We start from the raw sequence: 13,428 nt of genomic DNA on the forward strand, positions 1-13,428 counted from the left end.
AGCTCGCATCCCTCCTCGAGCTAGCGCCGCCACCCCTCCCTCCCCATCCCACTGCCGAGCGCCCCAGCTCCGTCGTTCGTCTTCCTCCTCGCGCAAGCGCCCGCCACCAGGTTGATCTCTCGGATTCTCTCGTTCCCGGCCGTTTCTCCTCCCATCACCTCACGAATGAATTACGCCCTTTAGCCCCCCGTTTCATCTCCTTAATCACCCCCAATTCGTAACTGAGCCAAAAATCAAGGTAGGGCGACCTACCTTGCCCTACCGGGTCCTCCGCCCGTGGTTTGGCTGGCCACCAGCCCGTGCTCTGCTGCTGCTGCTGCTCAAGTCTTTTTTTTCTTCAGAATCTATCTTTGGTTTGTAACATGGTTTATCATCCCACCCTGATTGATAGGCCGCGTTGGAGAACCGTCCGCCTGGAAGATCAACTGAGAACAACACCAGTGAAGCAGCCTCCTCGCCGCATCAGGCTCTCACTGTCGGACAGCATCAGCAGCTGCGTGCACAGACGCTTGTTCGCGCAGATCTCGTGTGAGTTGTTACTCCCAATTAAATCTTGACGCAACAGTTATTTGAGTTTCTCCAAGGTGATTTTATTTTTCTTTCCAGGAATGGAAACCCACCAAAAGAGGAATACATGGTTTGGGCTTTTGGACAGCCAGGTTTGTGCAATTGAATGCTGATGTTGATTCTCGCTGTGTTTATCTTTTTCTGCTTTTTGATGCTAGTGATAATGTACAGCAAAAGGTCAGAAACACGTATGGGAAGACGCCTGGCGTGCTGCTGTTGACAGATGTCAGCACCAAATGTCACCAAGTAATGGCTTGGAGACACCTAATAGTTGTCGGATTGGTAAACACCTTGCATTATGTAAACATCACCTGCTTATATTATTGTTCCATCACTAAATAAACGGGCTTGCAGATAGTTGTGCGACTGAACAATGCAGTAAGGATACTGCTGTGTGCAAGACCACCTTCTCAGAACCACACAGCAGGAAAAATAGCCCAAATTCTCTGCAGTATGACCGCGGCCAGGAAGCGAGTCAAGGTAAAAAGTATTCCAGTCATGATGTTTTGTGCAATTACATGCTGATAAAGATATTCTCTGTATATCTTTTCTACTTTTAATGGTCGTGATATTGTACAGTAGGAGGTTGCGAACATGCACGGAAGGACATTCCGTGTGCTGCCGTGGACAGATTACCAAATCTAACGTTGCCAATGGCTGGCTTGGAGACACCTGCTATTTCTCGGATCAGTAAATACCTATTTGTACATCACCTGCTTATATTGTTGTTCCGGCACTAAATAAACCGATTTGCAGATAATTGCATGATTGAACAAGGTAGGAAGGATACTGCTGTGTGCAAGACCATGGTTTCAGAACCACGGACCAGTTCTTTATCCAAGAAAAAGACTGGAAAGAAGATCAAAGACATTCAGAAATCTTGTCCAAACTCTCCTTGTGATGGGAATGAAGATGGAGCAAAGCAATCTTCGAAGAAGAATATCACAGGGAATGATTTGGAGCAAAGCGATCTTCGAAGAAGAATATCACAGGGAATGAAGATGGAGGAAAGCGACCTTCAAAGAAGAATATCACTGGGAGTACTGTTATTGGAACTTCACATGTGCACTGCTCAGATGATGGTTTCAGTGGCTTGCGGTTGAGTGCTCGGGATAAACATATCAACAGTTTGGTTGAGGACTGGACGGAACAAGAACTATGTATCATATGTGGTAAAGATGGCCAGCTGCAGAAATGTAGCACCTGCTTCTTAGGCATTCATCTTAGCTGCTTTGCTCCTCAGTGAGATTCAGTGACCGTGGGGGTTGCCCTATTTGCTTCGACAATAAAGCCACTGAAGCATTAGAAAAGGCTCAGAAAACACAGAATGAAGCTAGAAAGAACCTATCTGCTTTCTGCGCACAGCTATTAGCAAAGCGACACAGTGAGCAATCTACTAAAAGGCAGCAAAGAGCTGCTAACAGCGCTGTTGATTTGAATGGTTGTGGTACATCTAGAAGGAAGCCAAACCAGCAGTCCGGAGCAGCTAACATATCTCGTAAACATGACGGGCTTGGTCAGCAGAAAACAACTGTTACAAGTGATGCCTTTCCTGAGGAGGTAGCCACTGAAAAGACAACCTTTTGTCCGAATTCTGAAAATGCAGAAGCCCATGAAGAAAATAGCAATAGCAATTCATCTCAGTATAGATGCAATCCCATTGCAAATATAATATTGGGGCTGACAGAGAGAACAGTCTTATGAATTCTCACAATTGTGAAATTTCTGGTGAAAGAGGAGCTACATCTGGGCGAAACATGGGCCGCCGGAAAGTAAGATTTGAAGAAAAGGAGACAGTGGTATCAAATAGCTATAAAAAAGCATTCGGGTGCCAGGATCAGCTCATGCCTTCTCCATCAAGCAGACGATGCCATGCACATCCACCAGAGAAAGCATTGGGGTGCCAGGATCAGTTCATGCATTCTCCATCAAGTAGAAGACACTATGCATATCCACCAGAGCATTGGTAAGTGTTAAGCCCTCCTTTCCCTAGTCTTATTTGCTGGAATAGTTAGGATACCATGCCACTGAACCCCCTGATTTAGACTAGCGACGGATAAAGCTGTACCATGGATATTTGTGGGATGGAATCTACCAAGTTCTAGTTCTCTTGCACAATTGCATTGCCTTGCAGTTCAATATCATGATAGCGTGATGCTAATTAGCTTTGAGATGGTCTAAACTTGGAAAGGCTTAAATCTCTAGAGGGAGTGATAACATTATGCCATGATACTGATGAGGGAAAATTGAATTTGCGAGAATTTTTGTGCTATGGTTAGCTCCAGTAGAGTTATTTTTAGGATAGTTAAGTTAGATTGTACTCTGTATGTGATGCATACAATGCTGATTGCAGTGGCGTAGCTAAAGAGGCATGTTGTTACTCTCAGCTGTGCTTTGCCATAGCTGAAAGTGCCTGTAATAAAAGTAATCTGCGCACATCAACAGGGAAGCACAAATGTAGATTTGTTTTACAATACCAGTTTACCTAAATTCATATGCTCCATTTATTGTGAAAAATATTCTTGCTTCCATCCAATGTAATGAATGGTGCATGTTCCCCCTTTGTAATTTCAGAATCATCTTTCTTGCAGCTCCAATCTTCGTACACCAGCTAGAAGTGACATTGCATCATCAGGTAGAAGATCTTTTGCATCAACTGCAAGGCGCGCAAGGGTCATTTGGACGGAAGCAGAAGAGGCGGCTCTGCATAAGATACGAAATTTCATTACTAGTGCTGAACCATCTTTGTGCTGAGCTGATTCGCGTTTCAATTCCCTAGATTGTGTTGTGTATGTAGTTGCGTCGTCCTCTCTTACGCTATCTTTCACTGGTCCGTCTGGTTCAGGAAGCAGTGGCGAAATTCGCCCCAAAAGATAAGCGGCAGATTTCTTGGATTCAGATACATGATTATGGCAGGGATGTTTTTCACCAGGTGCGACGCCCACAGGACTTGATGCGGAAATGGGACTACATGAGAAAGAGTGAGGCTCTGAAAAAAGCAGGGTTTAGGGTTTAAGGGTCGGAAATGCTTGCATCTGAACAACTGTAGTTGCTGGTTGTGGTTTCCCTTCTTTTGTTTGATCTCATGTCCAGTGGTTTCCTTTTATGAAAGGGGAGAATGCATGCCAATGGGCGTGACATTTGAGTGGAGTCACCGTGTTCTGTTTTGCTGGCAATCACTGTAATCCTATCTCTGTTGTCTGCTGTATATATATTGATGATGTCTACCTCCGTTTGGAAGTAAGAAACAATGATCGGATCGCCTGTGAGGCGGGGAGGTTTTTAAGAACTTTTATTTTGAAATTTCGATTTAAATTATGGATTTTAGAACATTGCGTTTCGTAAGAAATTGTAATGGAAGAACTAATAAACGAAGAGAAGAGAAAAAAATAAAAGTGTAGGACGAAACGGAAAGAAGGCGAGTCCGACACCTGTTCACCTCTCGTCCGTATATAAGCAAACCCAAGCCCCCAAACGGAAACACGATCCACCGACTTGCTCCAGGTCCAGGCGACGAATCCTCCAACCGCCGCCGCCGCCATGAGCGCCATGAAGTTCTGCCGCGAGTGGTAGGTGCCTCCTTCCTTCCCACTGCTTCCTCCTCCTCCCTCCTTCTCGTTGTTACTAATGGTGGCCCGAAATTGCGTGATTAACCAAACACCAATGGCAGCAACAACATCCTGTACCCCAAGGAGGAGAAGGACAGGCGCGTGCTCCTCTTCGCCTGCCGCAACTGCGAGCACCAGGTACCTGCCCTAATTCCCCATCCCGATATGCAATGCCGCGGGGGTTAATTGTGCCTCCTTCCCCTGCCCCCCAAATCCTAGGGTTTTGGGTCCCTATTCATGGGCTCGCAAGTGTTGTTAGAAGCCGAATTGGGGCTCAATCACACACGCATACCACGTTTCCCAAATGCTCGGTTGCGTGATCCCGGTTCCCACAAGCAAACGCTTTTTAGTTGATTCAGGCAGAGACCATAAACGTGTGCCACATTTGTTTATATTTTTTTTCCTCTGTGAGAATGGATAATCACTTACTAATTGTTTGATTCTCCTCTAGCTGCGCAATATTTTCCACAACCATGTTAGTGACTGTTGCTGTACAAACTTAATCCAGACACCCTCTCATAAAAATGTGTAAAAAACTTGGAAGGAAAAACATGTAGAAGAAGGGTCACCAATTTTTGCTTCCTTGATTCAGGAGGTGTCCGACAATACCTGTGTCTATCGCAATGAGGTGCACCATGCTGCCACGGAGCGTACGCAGGTCTTGCAGGATGTAGCTTCTGACCCCACTCTTCCACGGACCAAGTCAGTCCGCTGCACTGCCTGCGGTCACGGCGAGGCTGTTTACTTCCAGGTTCATGCCAACAGCCCTATTTACTTGGTTATTATTCTTTGCCTTCAAATATCATGACATGGCAATGCATATTACAAAATCATAGTGTTGCCGTCGCGTACCAAATTTGCCATCTTCACCTTATCCAGTCCAAACTATATATTTGTGCGTACATGTTTATGCAAGATCAAGGATACCCTTTTGTGCAAAACTGCTACGGCCTCGTCGGTTGTAGCATTCCCTGCAGGAGAGGATTGAGAGGGATTGGGGAGGAATTGAACTGCAATCCCATCATTCCCTCTTGATCCCCTCCGGGATGGGATTAACCAAACGAGGCCTCACTGGGAACATTGCACTTTTTCTGTATGAGCATGACAAAATATCACTATTCATGTATGCTTTAGAAGAGATGCATCTTAACAATACTTATTTCATAAGTAGGTTGACTGATGGTTATTTTCCTGTCTCATGGTGCATCCACACACCAGTGCAAACATTAGTGTTTGCATGTTCTCTTAAGAAACCATAAAACTTGAATGTTTTTAGTTGCCCATTGACCTTTTGTACACTTTGACTGAAGATAGCTGACTGACAGCTCCTAACCTCTTGCTATCTTTTACAATGTGCAGGCTACAGCAAGAGGAGAGGAGGGGATGACTCTGTTCTACGTGTGCTGCAACCTCTCCTGTGGTAATCGGTGGAGGGAATGAACGGCTCGCATCTCCTGCAGAGATACCAACCCGTGCCATTAAGGCAGCTTATTAACCAGGATCTGGAATTTAGTCTCATCTAGCAGTCTTTTTAGAGTACAGAACTGATCTTGTTAAACATATGTTGTGATTGTGGTACTTGCTCGGGACAAATGTGTTTGGAAATCTGTATGCCCCCTTATCACATTTGATAGATCGATTGTTTCTAGCATATCCACTGTTTGTTTATTTTACCTGTTTCGTTCTTGCATAACTGCATGTCTCGTGCAAACTGGGGCATGAGCTGTGCGCCCATTGCGGCTATGAGCTAGCTGTACTGTATTATCGAATTCCTCCTATCAAGTCTGATGTTATCCTAGGAGGACAGCGGAGGTTGATTCTCAGAAAAGAAAAAAGGAACGCATGTTGGGCTCCCAGAAAAGAAAGAAGAAAAAACAATCAGGTTGGTAGGAATTTCTGAATAATAAATAAACTAGTGGATGCCTCGTTACCATCCATATATGCCAAATACATGGGGTATACAGAAGAGTCACTGAGCTCAGGGCAGAGGAGTTAGCATCTCAAGAGCCAAGAGATGGAATCTCTCCCCGTCCCGAGTGTGCAGGCGATGGTGGCTGCCACTGGTGGAGCCGATGTGCCGCCAAGGTATCTCCGGCCAGAGGCGGCAGCCGATGCAGTCGCCGGCGACGGCGAGGATCAGATCCCCATCATCGATTACCAGAGGTTGCTGCTTGACCCTGGCGAGGAGTCTGCACTCCTCCACAGAGCCTGCCAGGATTGGGGCTTCTTCCAGGTTGGTTCTCTGTTTCATAACCTCCGGTCGTTTTGCCATTGCATACCTGTCTCTCTCTGTGATGACTCCTGCCTTCCTTGGTGCTTGTGATTTTCCTCAAGCAACGAGCTAAGATGCAATCCTATCTCTGGGTTGACTTCCAAATTATAATTGTGCGAGCAGTTGGAAGGCCAACATTCAAGAATTCTTTCAGTTGGCCACTCATCCTGATGGAGTGTGGTTTTTGGTGTTCTGCAGCTAATTAACCACAATGTTCCAGACGATGTGGTGGAAGGTTTGAAGGCCAACATTCAAGGCTTCTTTCAGTTACCCGCGGAGAGGAAGAAACAGTTTGCTCAGGAGAGAGGGCAGTTGGAAGGCTATGGTCAATTATTCGTTGTCTCGGAGGATCAAAAGCTTGACTGGGCTGACATTCTTTACCTGAACACACAGCCACCTGAGGACAGAAACATGAGGTTCTGGCCTGACCAACCTGCTAATTTCAGGTATGATTGCGATTGTTCCATTGCCTGTAGCTGTCTCACTGCCCTACTTAGGAGGGCAAATTAATTAGGCACAGAGCAATAGGAAAAGGCATCATTTCTAGTCTCAAGTGTCAACTGCAATACATGTGACTTTAAGTTAACAAGTCTTGCCCTGCTAGATGGAACATCACTTTCTTTACAGTAGAGATTTGAAGTGTGTCTTAACTGTGAATTTCATTCAGATCAACTCTGGATAAGTTTTCTACTGCTGCTAAGGATATAGCAGATTTCCTTTTGGCAACCATGGCGAAGAATTTGGGATTGGAACCAGAAGTGCTTGCTGACAAATGCATCGGTGGAATACAGTCAGTCAGGATGAACTACTATCCCCCATGTGCTCAAGCAGACAAGGTTGTTGGCTTCTCTCCACACTCGGATGCCGATCTTCTGACTCTTGTCCTGCAAGTAAATCATGTTCAAGGCCTGCAGATTAAGAGGAATGGCAGCTGGTTCCCTGTGAAGCCTGTAGAGGGCGCTTTCATAGTCAACATTGGAGACATCTTTGAGGTATATAATCAAGAGTACACAATGCTGCTATCAACTGATGAGCATGTATTAGAGTGCCTTGGCATATGCTACTAACATTTCGTCGAATTAACATGGCATCGATAAGGGGGAGGTCTCCACTAAACAACGTCTTTATTGTTTTGCTTTGCTGAGGACAGATCTTCACAAACGGAAGGTACAGGAGCATCGAGCACAGGGCTGTTGTCGACACAGAAAAAGAACGACTGTCGGTTGCGGCTTTCCACTCTCCAAACATCCACGGCATGATAGGCCCTCTGAAAGAGATTGTGGTGTGTGAAGACGAGGCTTATCAGACGCTAGATCATGAGAACTTCATGAAGCTTTTCTTCACCTCGAAACTGGAGGGGAAGAGCTTCTTAGAGCGGATGAAGCTGAATTTTGACATAGAGTAGCAATTACCAGGTGAGCTATGTAGCTATTGTTGGTGGGTGTAGTTTAGTGTGATGTTGGCTCCAAGGAATGCAGGCATCACTAGTTTAGCACCTTTACATCTTTCCGTCGGACATTCAGACAGTAGTGGACATATCTGTGACGTGTTTTCCTTTTTGTCAATTAGACGACAGACAGGACAGGCCCATGTGTTAATCTGTTTGAGGCTTCCATTTAGGTGTAGATATTTTGTTGTGCTTGTGAAACAAGTAGGAGTAGGAGGGAGCAAGCTGCAAAAGCGAGCTTAGATTGTTTCCCCTGCAAGTAGGATTACGAGTATACAGGATTATTATTGTAGGAAAAAGATAGGTGGTGGGACATGTGTTGGAAAACTAAAGTCAAGAATGAAAGGAACATAAAGTGGGGGCAGTGCGCTTATTCTTGGGTCGACCAAGAAAACAATCCCCAGGAAATCAGGTTTGTTCCCATTAATTGCCCACCAAAACAGACCGTCCGTCAGCTTCAGTTTGACTAGCTAAAGATTGGAGCAGAGCAGAGAGATAGGAAGGATACTTGTGTAGTGTCTTGGGACATGGTGGCGATCGTGGGCGTGTGTGTAAAGCTGAATGAAAGCTCTCCTCCGTTCCGTCCCGTCCGTTTGATTGAGGAAGACACGTTGAGACGCACATCATCGATGAGGTTGGAAAGAGAGAGGAGCAAAAGTTTTCAAAGACAGAGAAACATATAGGAGTAGATGAGTTGAGCTGTGCCTGCCTGGCCCCATCCATTAGCCCGAACAAACAAATACTGCACCTCTGCTGAGAATTCTCTTATTCTTGATATGCTATGCGCGGCCGGCGTCCATGTCCCCCTCTTTACTCTTTTTCTTCCTGCACCTGTTGTTCCTGCTTTGTCTTGTACCATGCTGCAGCAGCTGCGCCCAACACATGCTCCTCCCCAACTCCTCCCTCCCAGAACTACTCGCCGGCGACAAGGTCACGGACGGGCTGAGGCGATACCTGGCGCGCTTCGGCTACATCAACATGTCACTGCCAGCTGACCAGCAGGACCAAGACGCTGGGCTGCTTCGGCTGTACCAATCAACCATGGGCATCCCGCCCACCGGCCGCCTCGACAACCGCACCGCCGGCCTACTCTCCACCCCACGCTGCGGCGTCCCCGACCTCCCCAACGTCGCCTCCCGCTACGCCTACTTCGACGGCCAGCCCCGTTGGGCGCCACGCGGCCGCCGCTTCACCCTCACCTACGCCATCATCCCCCCGCCGGCTACACCTGATGATCGCCTCCCGCACCCGTCTGCGGTGCGCGCGGCGTTCCGGCGTGCGTTCGCGCGGTGGGCGCGGGTGATCCCGGTGCGCTTCGTGGAGCTGGCCACCACCGCAGGCAGCGAGTTCAGCTACAACACGGCGGACGTGAAGGTGGGCTTCTTCTCCGGCGACCACGGCGACGGGGAGCCCTTCGACGGGCCTCTCGGCGTGCTGGCACACGCCTTCTCCCCTCCCAGCGGTCAGCTCCACCTCGACGCCGCCGAGCGATGGACCGTCCACCTCGATGACCAAGAGGACTCATCGGCGGTGGACCTGGAGTCGGTGGCCACGCACGAGATCGGCCACGTGCTGGGGCTGGCGCACTCGTCGGCCCCCGACGCCGTCATGTACCCGAGCCTCAAGCCGGGCACCCGGAAGGTGGAACTCACGGCGGATGATGTCAGAGGGGTGCAGGCGCTCTACGGCTCCAACCCGCGCTTCAGCCTCAGCTCCCTCTCCGAGCCTGACACCTCCTCCTCAGAGGCCTCTGCCTCGCCGGCCAACCTACTCTTGCTCCTCACCATGATACATGCCATGCTAGCTAGCTGCTTGGTTGATTCCCTCTCTCTCAATCTGCTAGATTAATTGTGAAGCTTAATTAAGCTAGCTAGGTTTATAAAAGTATATGCTACGTACTACACACTATAGGTATACACGTACGCACGCTTTATCTATCAAGCGTAACGTCGTCATACTGAACCGGGCTTCAATTACTTATCTAATTATTCGCTTCAGAGAAACTCGGGCAGGCAGGCATGGTCACGTACGTTTTTCTATCAACGAGTTAGAGCCATCGACTAGTTTGCTTTTTGTTTAAGGAAGAGTACCAATTGATTAAGCTACTATAGCAGTCAAGCGTTTTCTTTCTTTCTATACTTTGTTTTTGAAGCAAACACAGTGGAAAGGACAATTAAAGGTCTTATCGTCATTCATTGATTGGTGGGGATTGGGATTTTTGTAACAGTTTTGTTCGCCATAGAAAGATCCATGTCTCTATCTTGTTGCCGACCTTAATTTTGCAAGTGCATTACGTACGTGTGTGTCACCGATCAGGATCGACCTACGAAGAGCATATCCATGTTGCAAGAGATATAAAGAAGCTAACATCCACGATGATAAGACACGCGTGCGATCGATATCCTTCATCCAGAATTTCCAAGATATAAATATAACGTATACTTGGCGCACCAGCTTATTTATTAATTAACGTTGGCATGATAACACGTGTGGATTGCTCTCACTTGGACGAGCGTACGTACGTGGCACGTATATAATCGACATGATCGAAATGGATATATGGAGCCATTTAATTTTGTTACACTAGAGCTAGCTAGCTAATGCCGCCGAATTTCTCGACGATCTGTCCGGCTCCTTGTCTGCCTTCGAAATGAACTTTTCTTTTTCTACTCGTCACACAGGGGCGGGCCCGGATTTGAACACTGGGTATTCTTATATCTTGAATTGAGCTGTCGTCACATCCAGACGCGGGCGGAGGGCCAAAGAACGAGTCGATGTTTATCTTCCATTCGCTGATGTCTTGTCATGTTTAATGGGCTGGCGCTGCATAGACAAAGGACCAGAGAGCCTAAATATCCTACAGCCCGGACCAAACCTAACATCTAAGTATAATATATATGGGCTATAATTTATTTGCGCGCCCTGGGCCTGGCCCAGGGCCAATCGGTAACTCATAAGCTAACGCACCAAAGTTGTCTCAAAACAAAAAGAAGCTAACGCACCAAAAGTACAGCCGTTTAATTTCTTGTCATGAGCTACGCTTTGGTCATCCAACTAACTCCTTTTTTTTTACGCACCTAAAATCGGATTAATCAAGAAAGAGAAGCCCTAGTCGCCGTCTTCTTCCAAGAAACTTCAATCTCCAGCGGTTCCCCTCGTCTCGAAGGACTACAATGGAACTTTTAGTTTTGTTGACTATCTTTGTTATTTGTGTTCGTTCGTGTATCGATCTTTTGTACTTTGTCGCTTGAATCAATAAAGTCAGATCGTTGTTCTAAAAAAAAACTAACTCCATTTTTCCGTTCAAGTGTGAGCAGTTATATATTACGCCCCGGAACTGAAATCTGACGGCCCATATATCTGAGAACCATTAAGTAAGTGGCAATGACGTTTCGAAAGAAAGAAAAAATGTGAATATAGAAGGCCGGGTGCGTGCCCTGTGAAGTGTGGTAGACCAGGCCGGCAGCTCTGCTTCTCCCTTGAAGCTACATATGTCCACTCATGCCAGAGAACGTTATGCGAGCAGTATCATTGATGCATGCATGGGTGGATATTTTTGGCAGCAGCCTTAATTTTGGAGCCACGCAAAGTTGACATGCAATTGCTGCTGCTGCAGTTTTTTTACCCGGGCTGCATGCAAGTTGATAATGGCATGGCATCCTACGCCATCCGGCCAAGTCGATCCATTTCCAGAAAAAAGTTGAGTGCAAAACCAAACCACAGGCCCAGAATGAATGCGTGGTCGTAGTAATAATTGCTAATTGGAACGACATATATATATCGTGCATGCATGCCATGGACCAATTCCTCGCTAGCTGCATGGTGGCATGCAGCGCGCTTCGTAAACCACACGTTTTCCTTATGCGTACGTGGCATGGTACGGTACTTCCCCGTACCACAAAGATTGGCACGAATTTGGACTTGCTCTAGTTCAAATTTGTACCAATCTTTATGGGACGGAGGGAGTAGTTGTTGAATATACGGTAATGCACATTATAAGTCGCCAGCAAAACATGTCATTAATTATTTCATTGAAATGTACATATTTGGGCAATCGGTCACATATGACATTAATTTTGCGATCGACGGAGAAAATGCGTGCTGGCAATCAGAAATAATGAGAGAAGGATGGATAGAGGTACATACATCGATGATGCATGTATAGGATGGGGGTTAGGTAGGTAGGTGCAAGATGGAAGCAGCAGGCGACAAGTGAGCCCGGCTTGGAGGAAACATGCATGCATGTATTGGAACTAACGATCCACACCCAAATTCCATGCATGCATGCATATCCAGCTACCGCAGTACCGCGCCCATGCATATATTTGCACAAAATCAATAATGTGTGTAATAATTTGTTGGCGTGTGTGGTCATAAAAGTTGGATATGCATGATGTCAAAGATCAATCCTGTCGTCCTTTGAATCAACGTACGAGCCGAGCGTATGTATGTACGTACTAGTACGTGCCAGCATAGCATCCTCCATACATGGTTTTAGAAGAAGAAGCAGAAGAAGAAGAGGAGAAGAAGCAGAAGAAGCAGCGGAAGAAGAAGAGCAGCAGTGGTAGAAAAGTCTGCATGAATGATTGGAAGTCAAGTGGTGTGCACGGTAGATAATGAAGTGGTGTGGTCCCTGACGTCGGCACAGGGCAGGGTTTGCCCGGGCGCCAACCGACACGTGGCAGTGGTACGGCAGGACCCACGAGGAAAGCTACCACCACGTGCTGCCGTGCAGGCCGGTGTCAGAGCTAGCCCCGAAAGAGACTCCCCTCTGCTCTCCAACTAATCATGTGTTTTACAGCTGCACGCTGTCAGAACTCTCAAGACCAAAACCTCAACCATCACATGTACTAGTACTGGTGTTAGCTGGATCAATTAGTACTACAGTAGTGTGTGTGTATCCTCTCTCGAATTACTCGCAGCTTTTGTCTACAAGCAATCAGCTGTGACTGAGTAACTAGTCAGCCAATCAACTCGCGCATATTGCAGCAGGAAGCTTCAGCTCCATCGATCCAGTATGTAGAGCACGGTACGTACAAATGATTTTATCCGTTGACATTGTTTGCAGAGAGCTGTGCATCGTTTTCCGTTCCATCCATGGATCAGACATGCATATATATGCTTCATCATATCGATCGTCAGGCCGTCCTTGATACGAAATTAAAGTAGGTTTTGGATGATGACCTCTTAATTAACGGTGAAACTGGCATGTCGGGTGCTGTAATCAAGCATGCAACTGCAGGCAGCTAGCTCGTGAGATCGAAAAGTAAACGCGCCCCGTCCATGCATGCGCCGACACTCCACGTTGTATCGTCAACCCTTCATTCCCTTGTTTACGTACTTTTATTTACACGCCTAGCTGCGCGCTAGGTAACTCTCATCTTTTCTTACACCGATTCATAGAGGAGTATATATATGGTGGACTATAGAAGAAGAAGAAGCTACTGATCAGTAGGAGGGTAAATACGTATATTCCGCCAGCTGGCACCAGTGAACGACCCACCATGCATTACGCTCAACGGCTCAAGACGATC

At 46.9% G+C, this 13,428-nt stretch overlaps 4 protein-coding genes across 4 annotated transcripts; all 4 read left to right on the plus strand.

The window, feature by feature from the left end:
- The first annotated feature begins 16 nt into the window (after positions 1-16).
- Positions 17-3,822, plus strand: LOC100845235. Its single transcript, XM_024456774.1, has 8 exons — positions 17-110; positions 392-528; positions 607-659; positions 739-849; positions 922-1,047; positions 1,147-1,257; positions 1,324-2,533; positions 3,159-3,822. The coding sequence occupies exons 3-7, from the start codon at positions 635-637 to the stop codon at positions 1,668-1,670; spliced, it is 720 nt and encodes a 239-aa protein (XP_024312542.1). The 5' UTR covers positions 17-110; positions 392-528; positions 607-634; the 3' UTR covers positions 1,671-2,533; positions 3,159-3,822.
- A 156-nt stretch (positions 3,823-3,978) lies between these two features.
- On the plus strand, positions 3,979-5,826 carry LOC100845538 (DNA-directed RNA polymerases II, IV and V subunit 9A). The gene is made up of 4 exons (XM_003558995.4): positions 3,979-4,136; positions 4,238-4,313; positions 4,768-4,926; positions 5,535-5,826. The coding sequence occupies exons 1-4, from the start codon at positions 4,108-4,110 to the stop codon at positions 5,613-5,615; spliced, it is 345 nt and encodes a 114-aa protein (XP_003559043.1). The 5' UTR covers positions 3,979-4,107; the 3' UTR covers positions 5,616-5,826.
- A 169-nt stretch (positions 5,827-5,995) lies between these two features.
- Positions 5,996-8,047, plus strand: LOC100845845 (S-norcoclaurine synthase 1). Its single transcript, XM_003558996.4, has 4 exons — positions 5,996-6,408; positions 6,646-6,893; positions 7,115-7,439; positions 7,598-8,047. The coding sequence occupies exons 1-4, from the start codon at positions 6,190-6,192 to the stop codon at positions 7,850-7,852; spliced, it is 1,047 nt and encodes a 348-aa protein (XP_003559044.1). The 5' UTR covers positions 5,996-6,189; the 3' UTR covers positions 7,853-8,047.
- Positions 8,048-8,209: 162 nt separating this feature from the next.
- On the plus strand, positions 8,210-10,085 carry LOC100840393 (metalloendoproteinase 4-MMP). Its single transcript, XM_003562192.4, has one exon. The coding sequence runs from the start codon at positions 8,693-8,695 to the stop codon at positions 9,740-9,742; it is 1,050 nt and encodes a 349-aa protein (XP_003562240.2). The 5' UTR covers positions 8,210-8,692; the 3' UTR covers positions 9,743-10,085.
- The last annotated feature ends 3,343 nt before the right edge of the window (positions 10,086-13,428 follow it).

Source organism: Brachypodium distachyon, chromosome 1 (assembly GCF_000005505.3).
Source record: "Brachypodium distachyon strain Bd21 chromosome 1, Brachypodium_distachyon_v3.0, whole genome shotgun sequence".
NCBI classification, from domain to species: Eukaryota; Viridiplantae; Streptophyta; class Magnoliopsida; order Poales; family Poaceae; genus Brachypodium; species Brachypodium distachyon.

Coding starts and splice junctions, on each gene's coding strand:
- LOC100845235 (XM_024456774.1), top strand. CDS start 635: ATGGTTTGGGCTTTTGGACAGCCAG. Junction 660..738: donor TTGGGCTTTTGGACAGCCAG/GTTTGTGCAATT, acceptor GATAATGTACAG/CAAAAGGTCAGAAACACGTA. Junction 1,258..1,323: donor ACCTGCTATTTCTCGGATCA/GTAAATACCTAT, acceptor ACCGATTTGCAG/ATAATTGCATGATTGAACAA.
- LOC100845538 (XM_003558995.4), top strand. CDS start 4,108: ATGAGCGCCATGAAGTTCTGCCGCGAGTG. Junction 4,314..4,767: donor GCCGCAACTGCGAGCACCAG/GTACCTGCCCTA, acceptor TCCTTGATTCAG/GAGGTGTCCGACAATACCTG. Junction 4,927..5,534: donor GCGAGGCTGTTTACTTCCAG/GTTCATGCCAAC, acceptor TACAATGTGCAG/GCTACAGCAAGAGGAGAGGA.
- LOC100845845 (XM_003558996.4), top strand. CDS start 6,190: ATGGAATCTCTCCCCGTCCCGAGTGTGCAGGCGATGGTGGCTGCCACT. Junction 6,409..6,645: donor AGGATTGGGGCTTCTTCCAG/GTTGGTTCTCTG, acceptor GGTGTTCTGCAG/CTAATTAACCACAATGTTCC. Junction 6,894..7,114: donor GACCAACCTGCTAATTTCAG/GTATGATTGCGA, acceptor AATTTCATTCAG/ATCAACTCTGGATAAGTTTT.
- LOC100840393 (XM_003562192.4), top strand. CDS start 8,693: ATGTCCCCCTCTTTACTCTTTTTCTTCCTGCACCTGTTGTTCCTGCTT.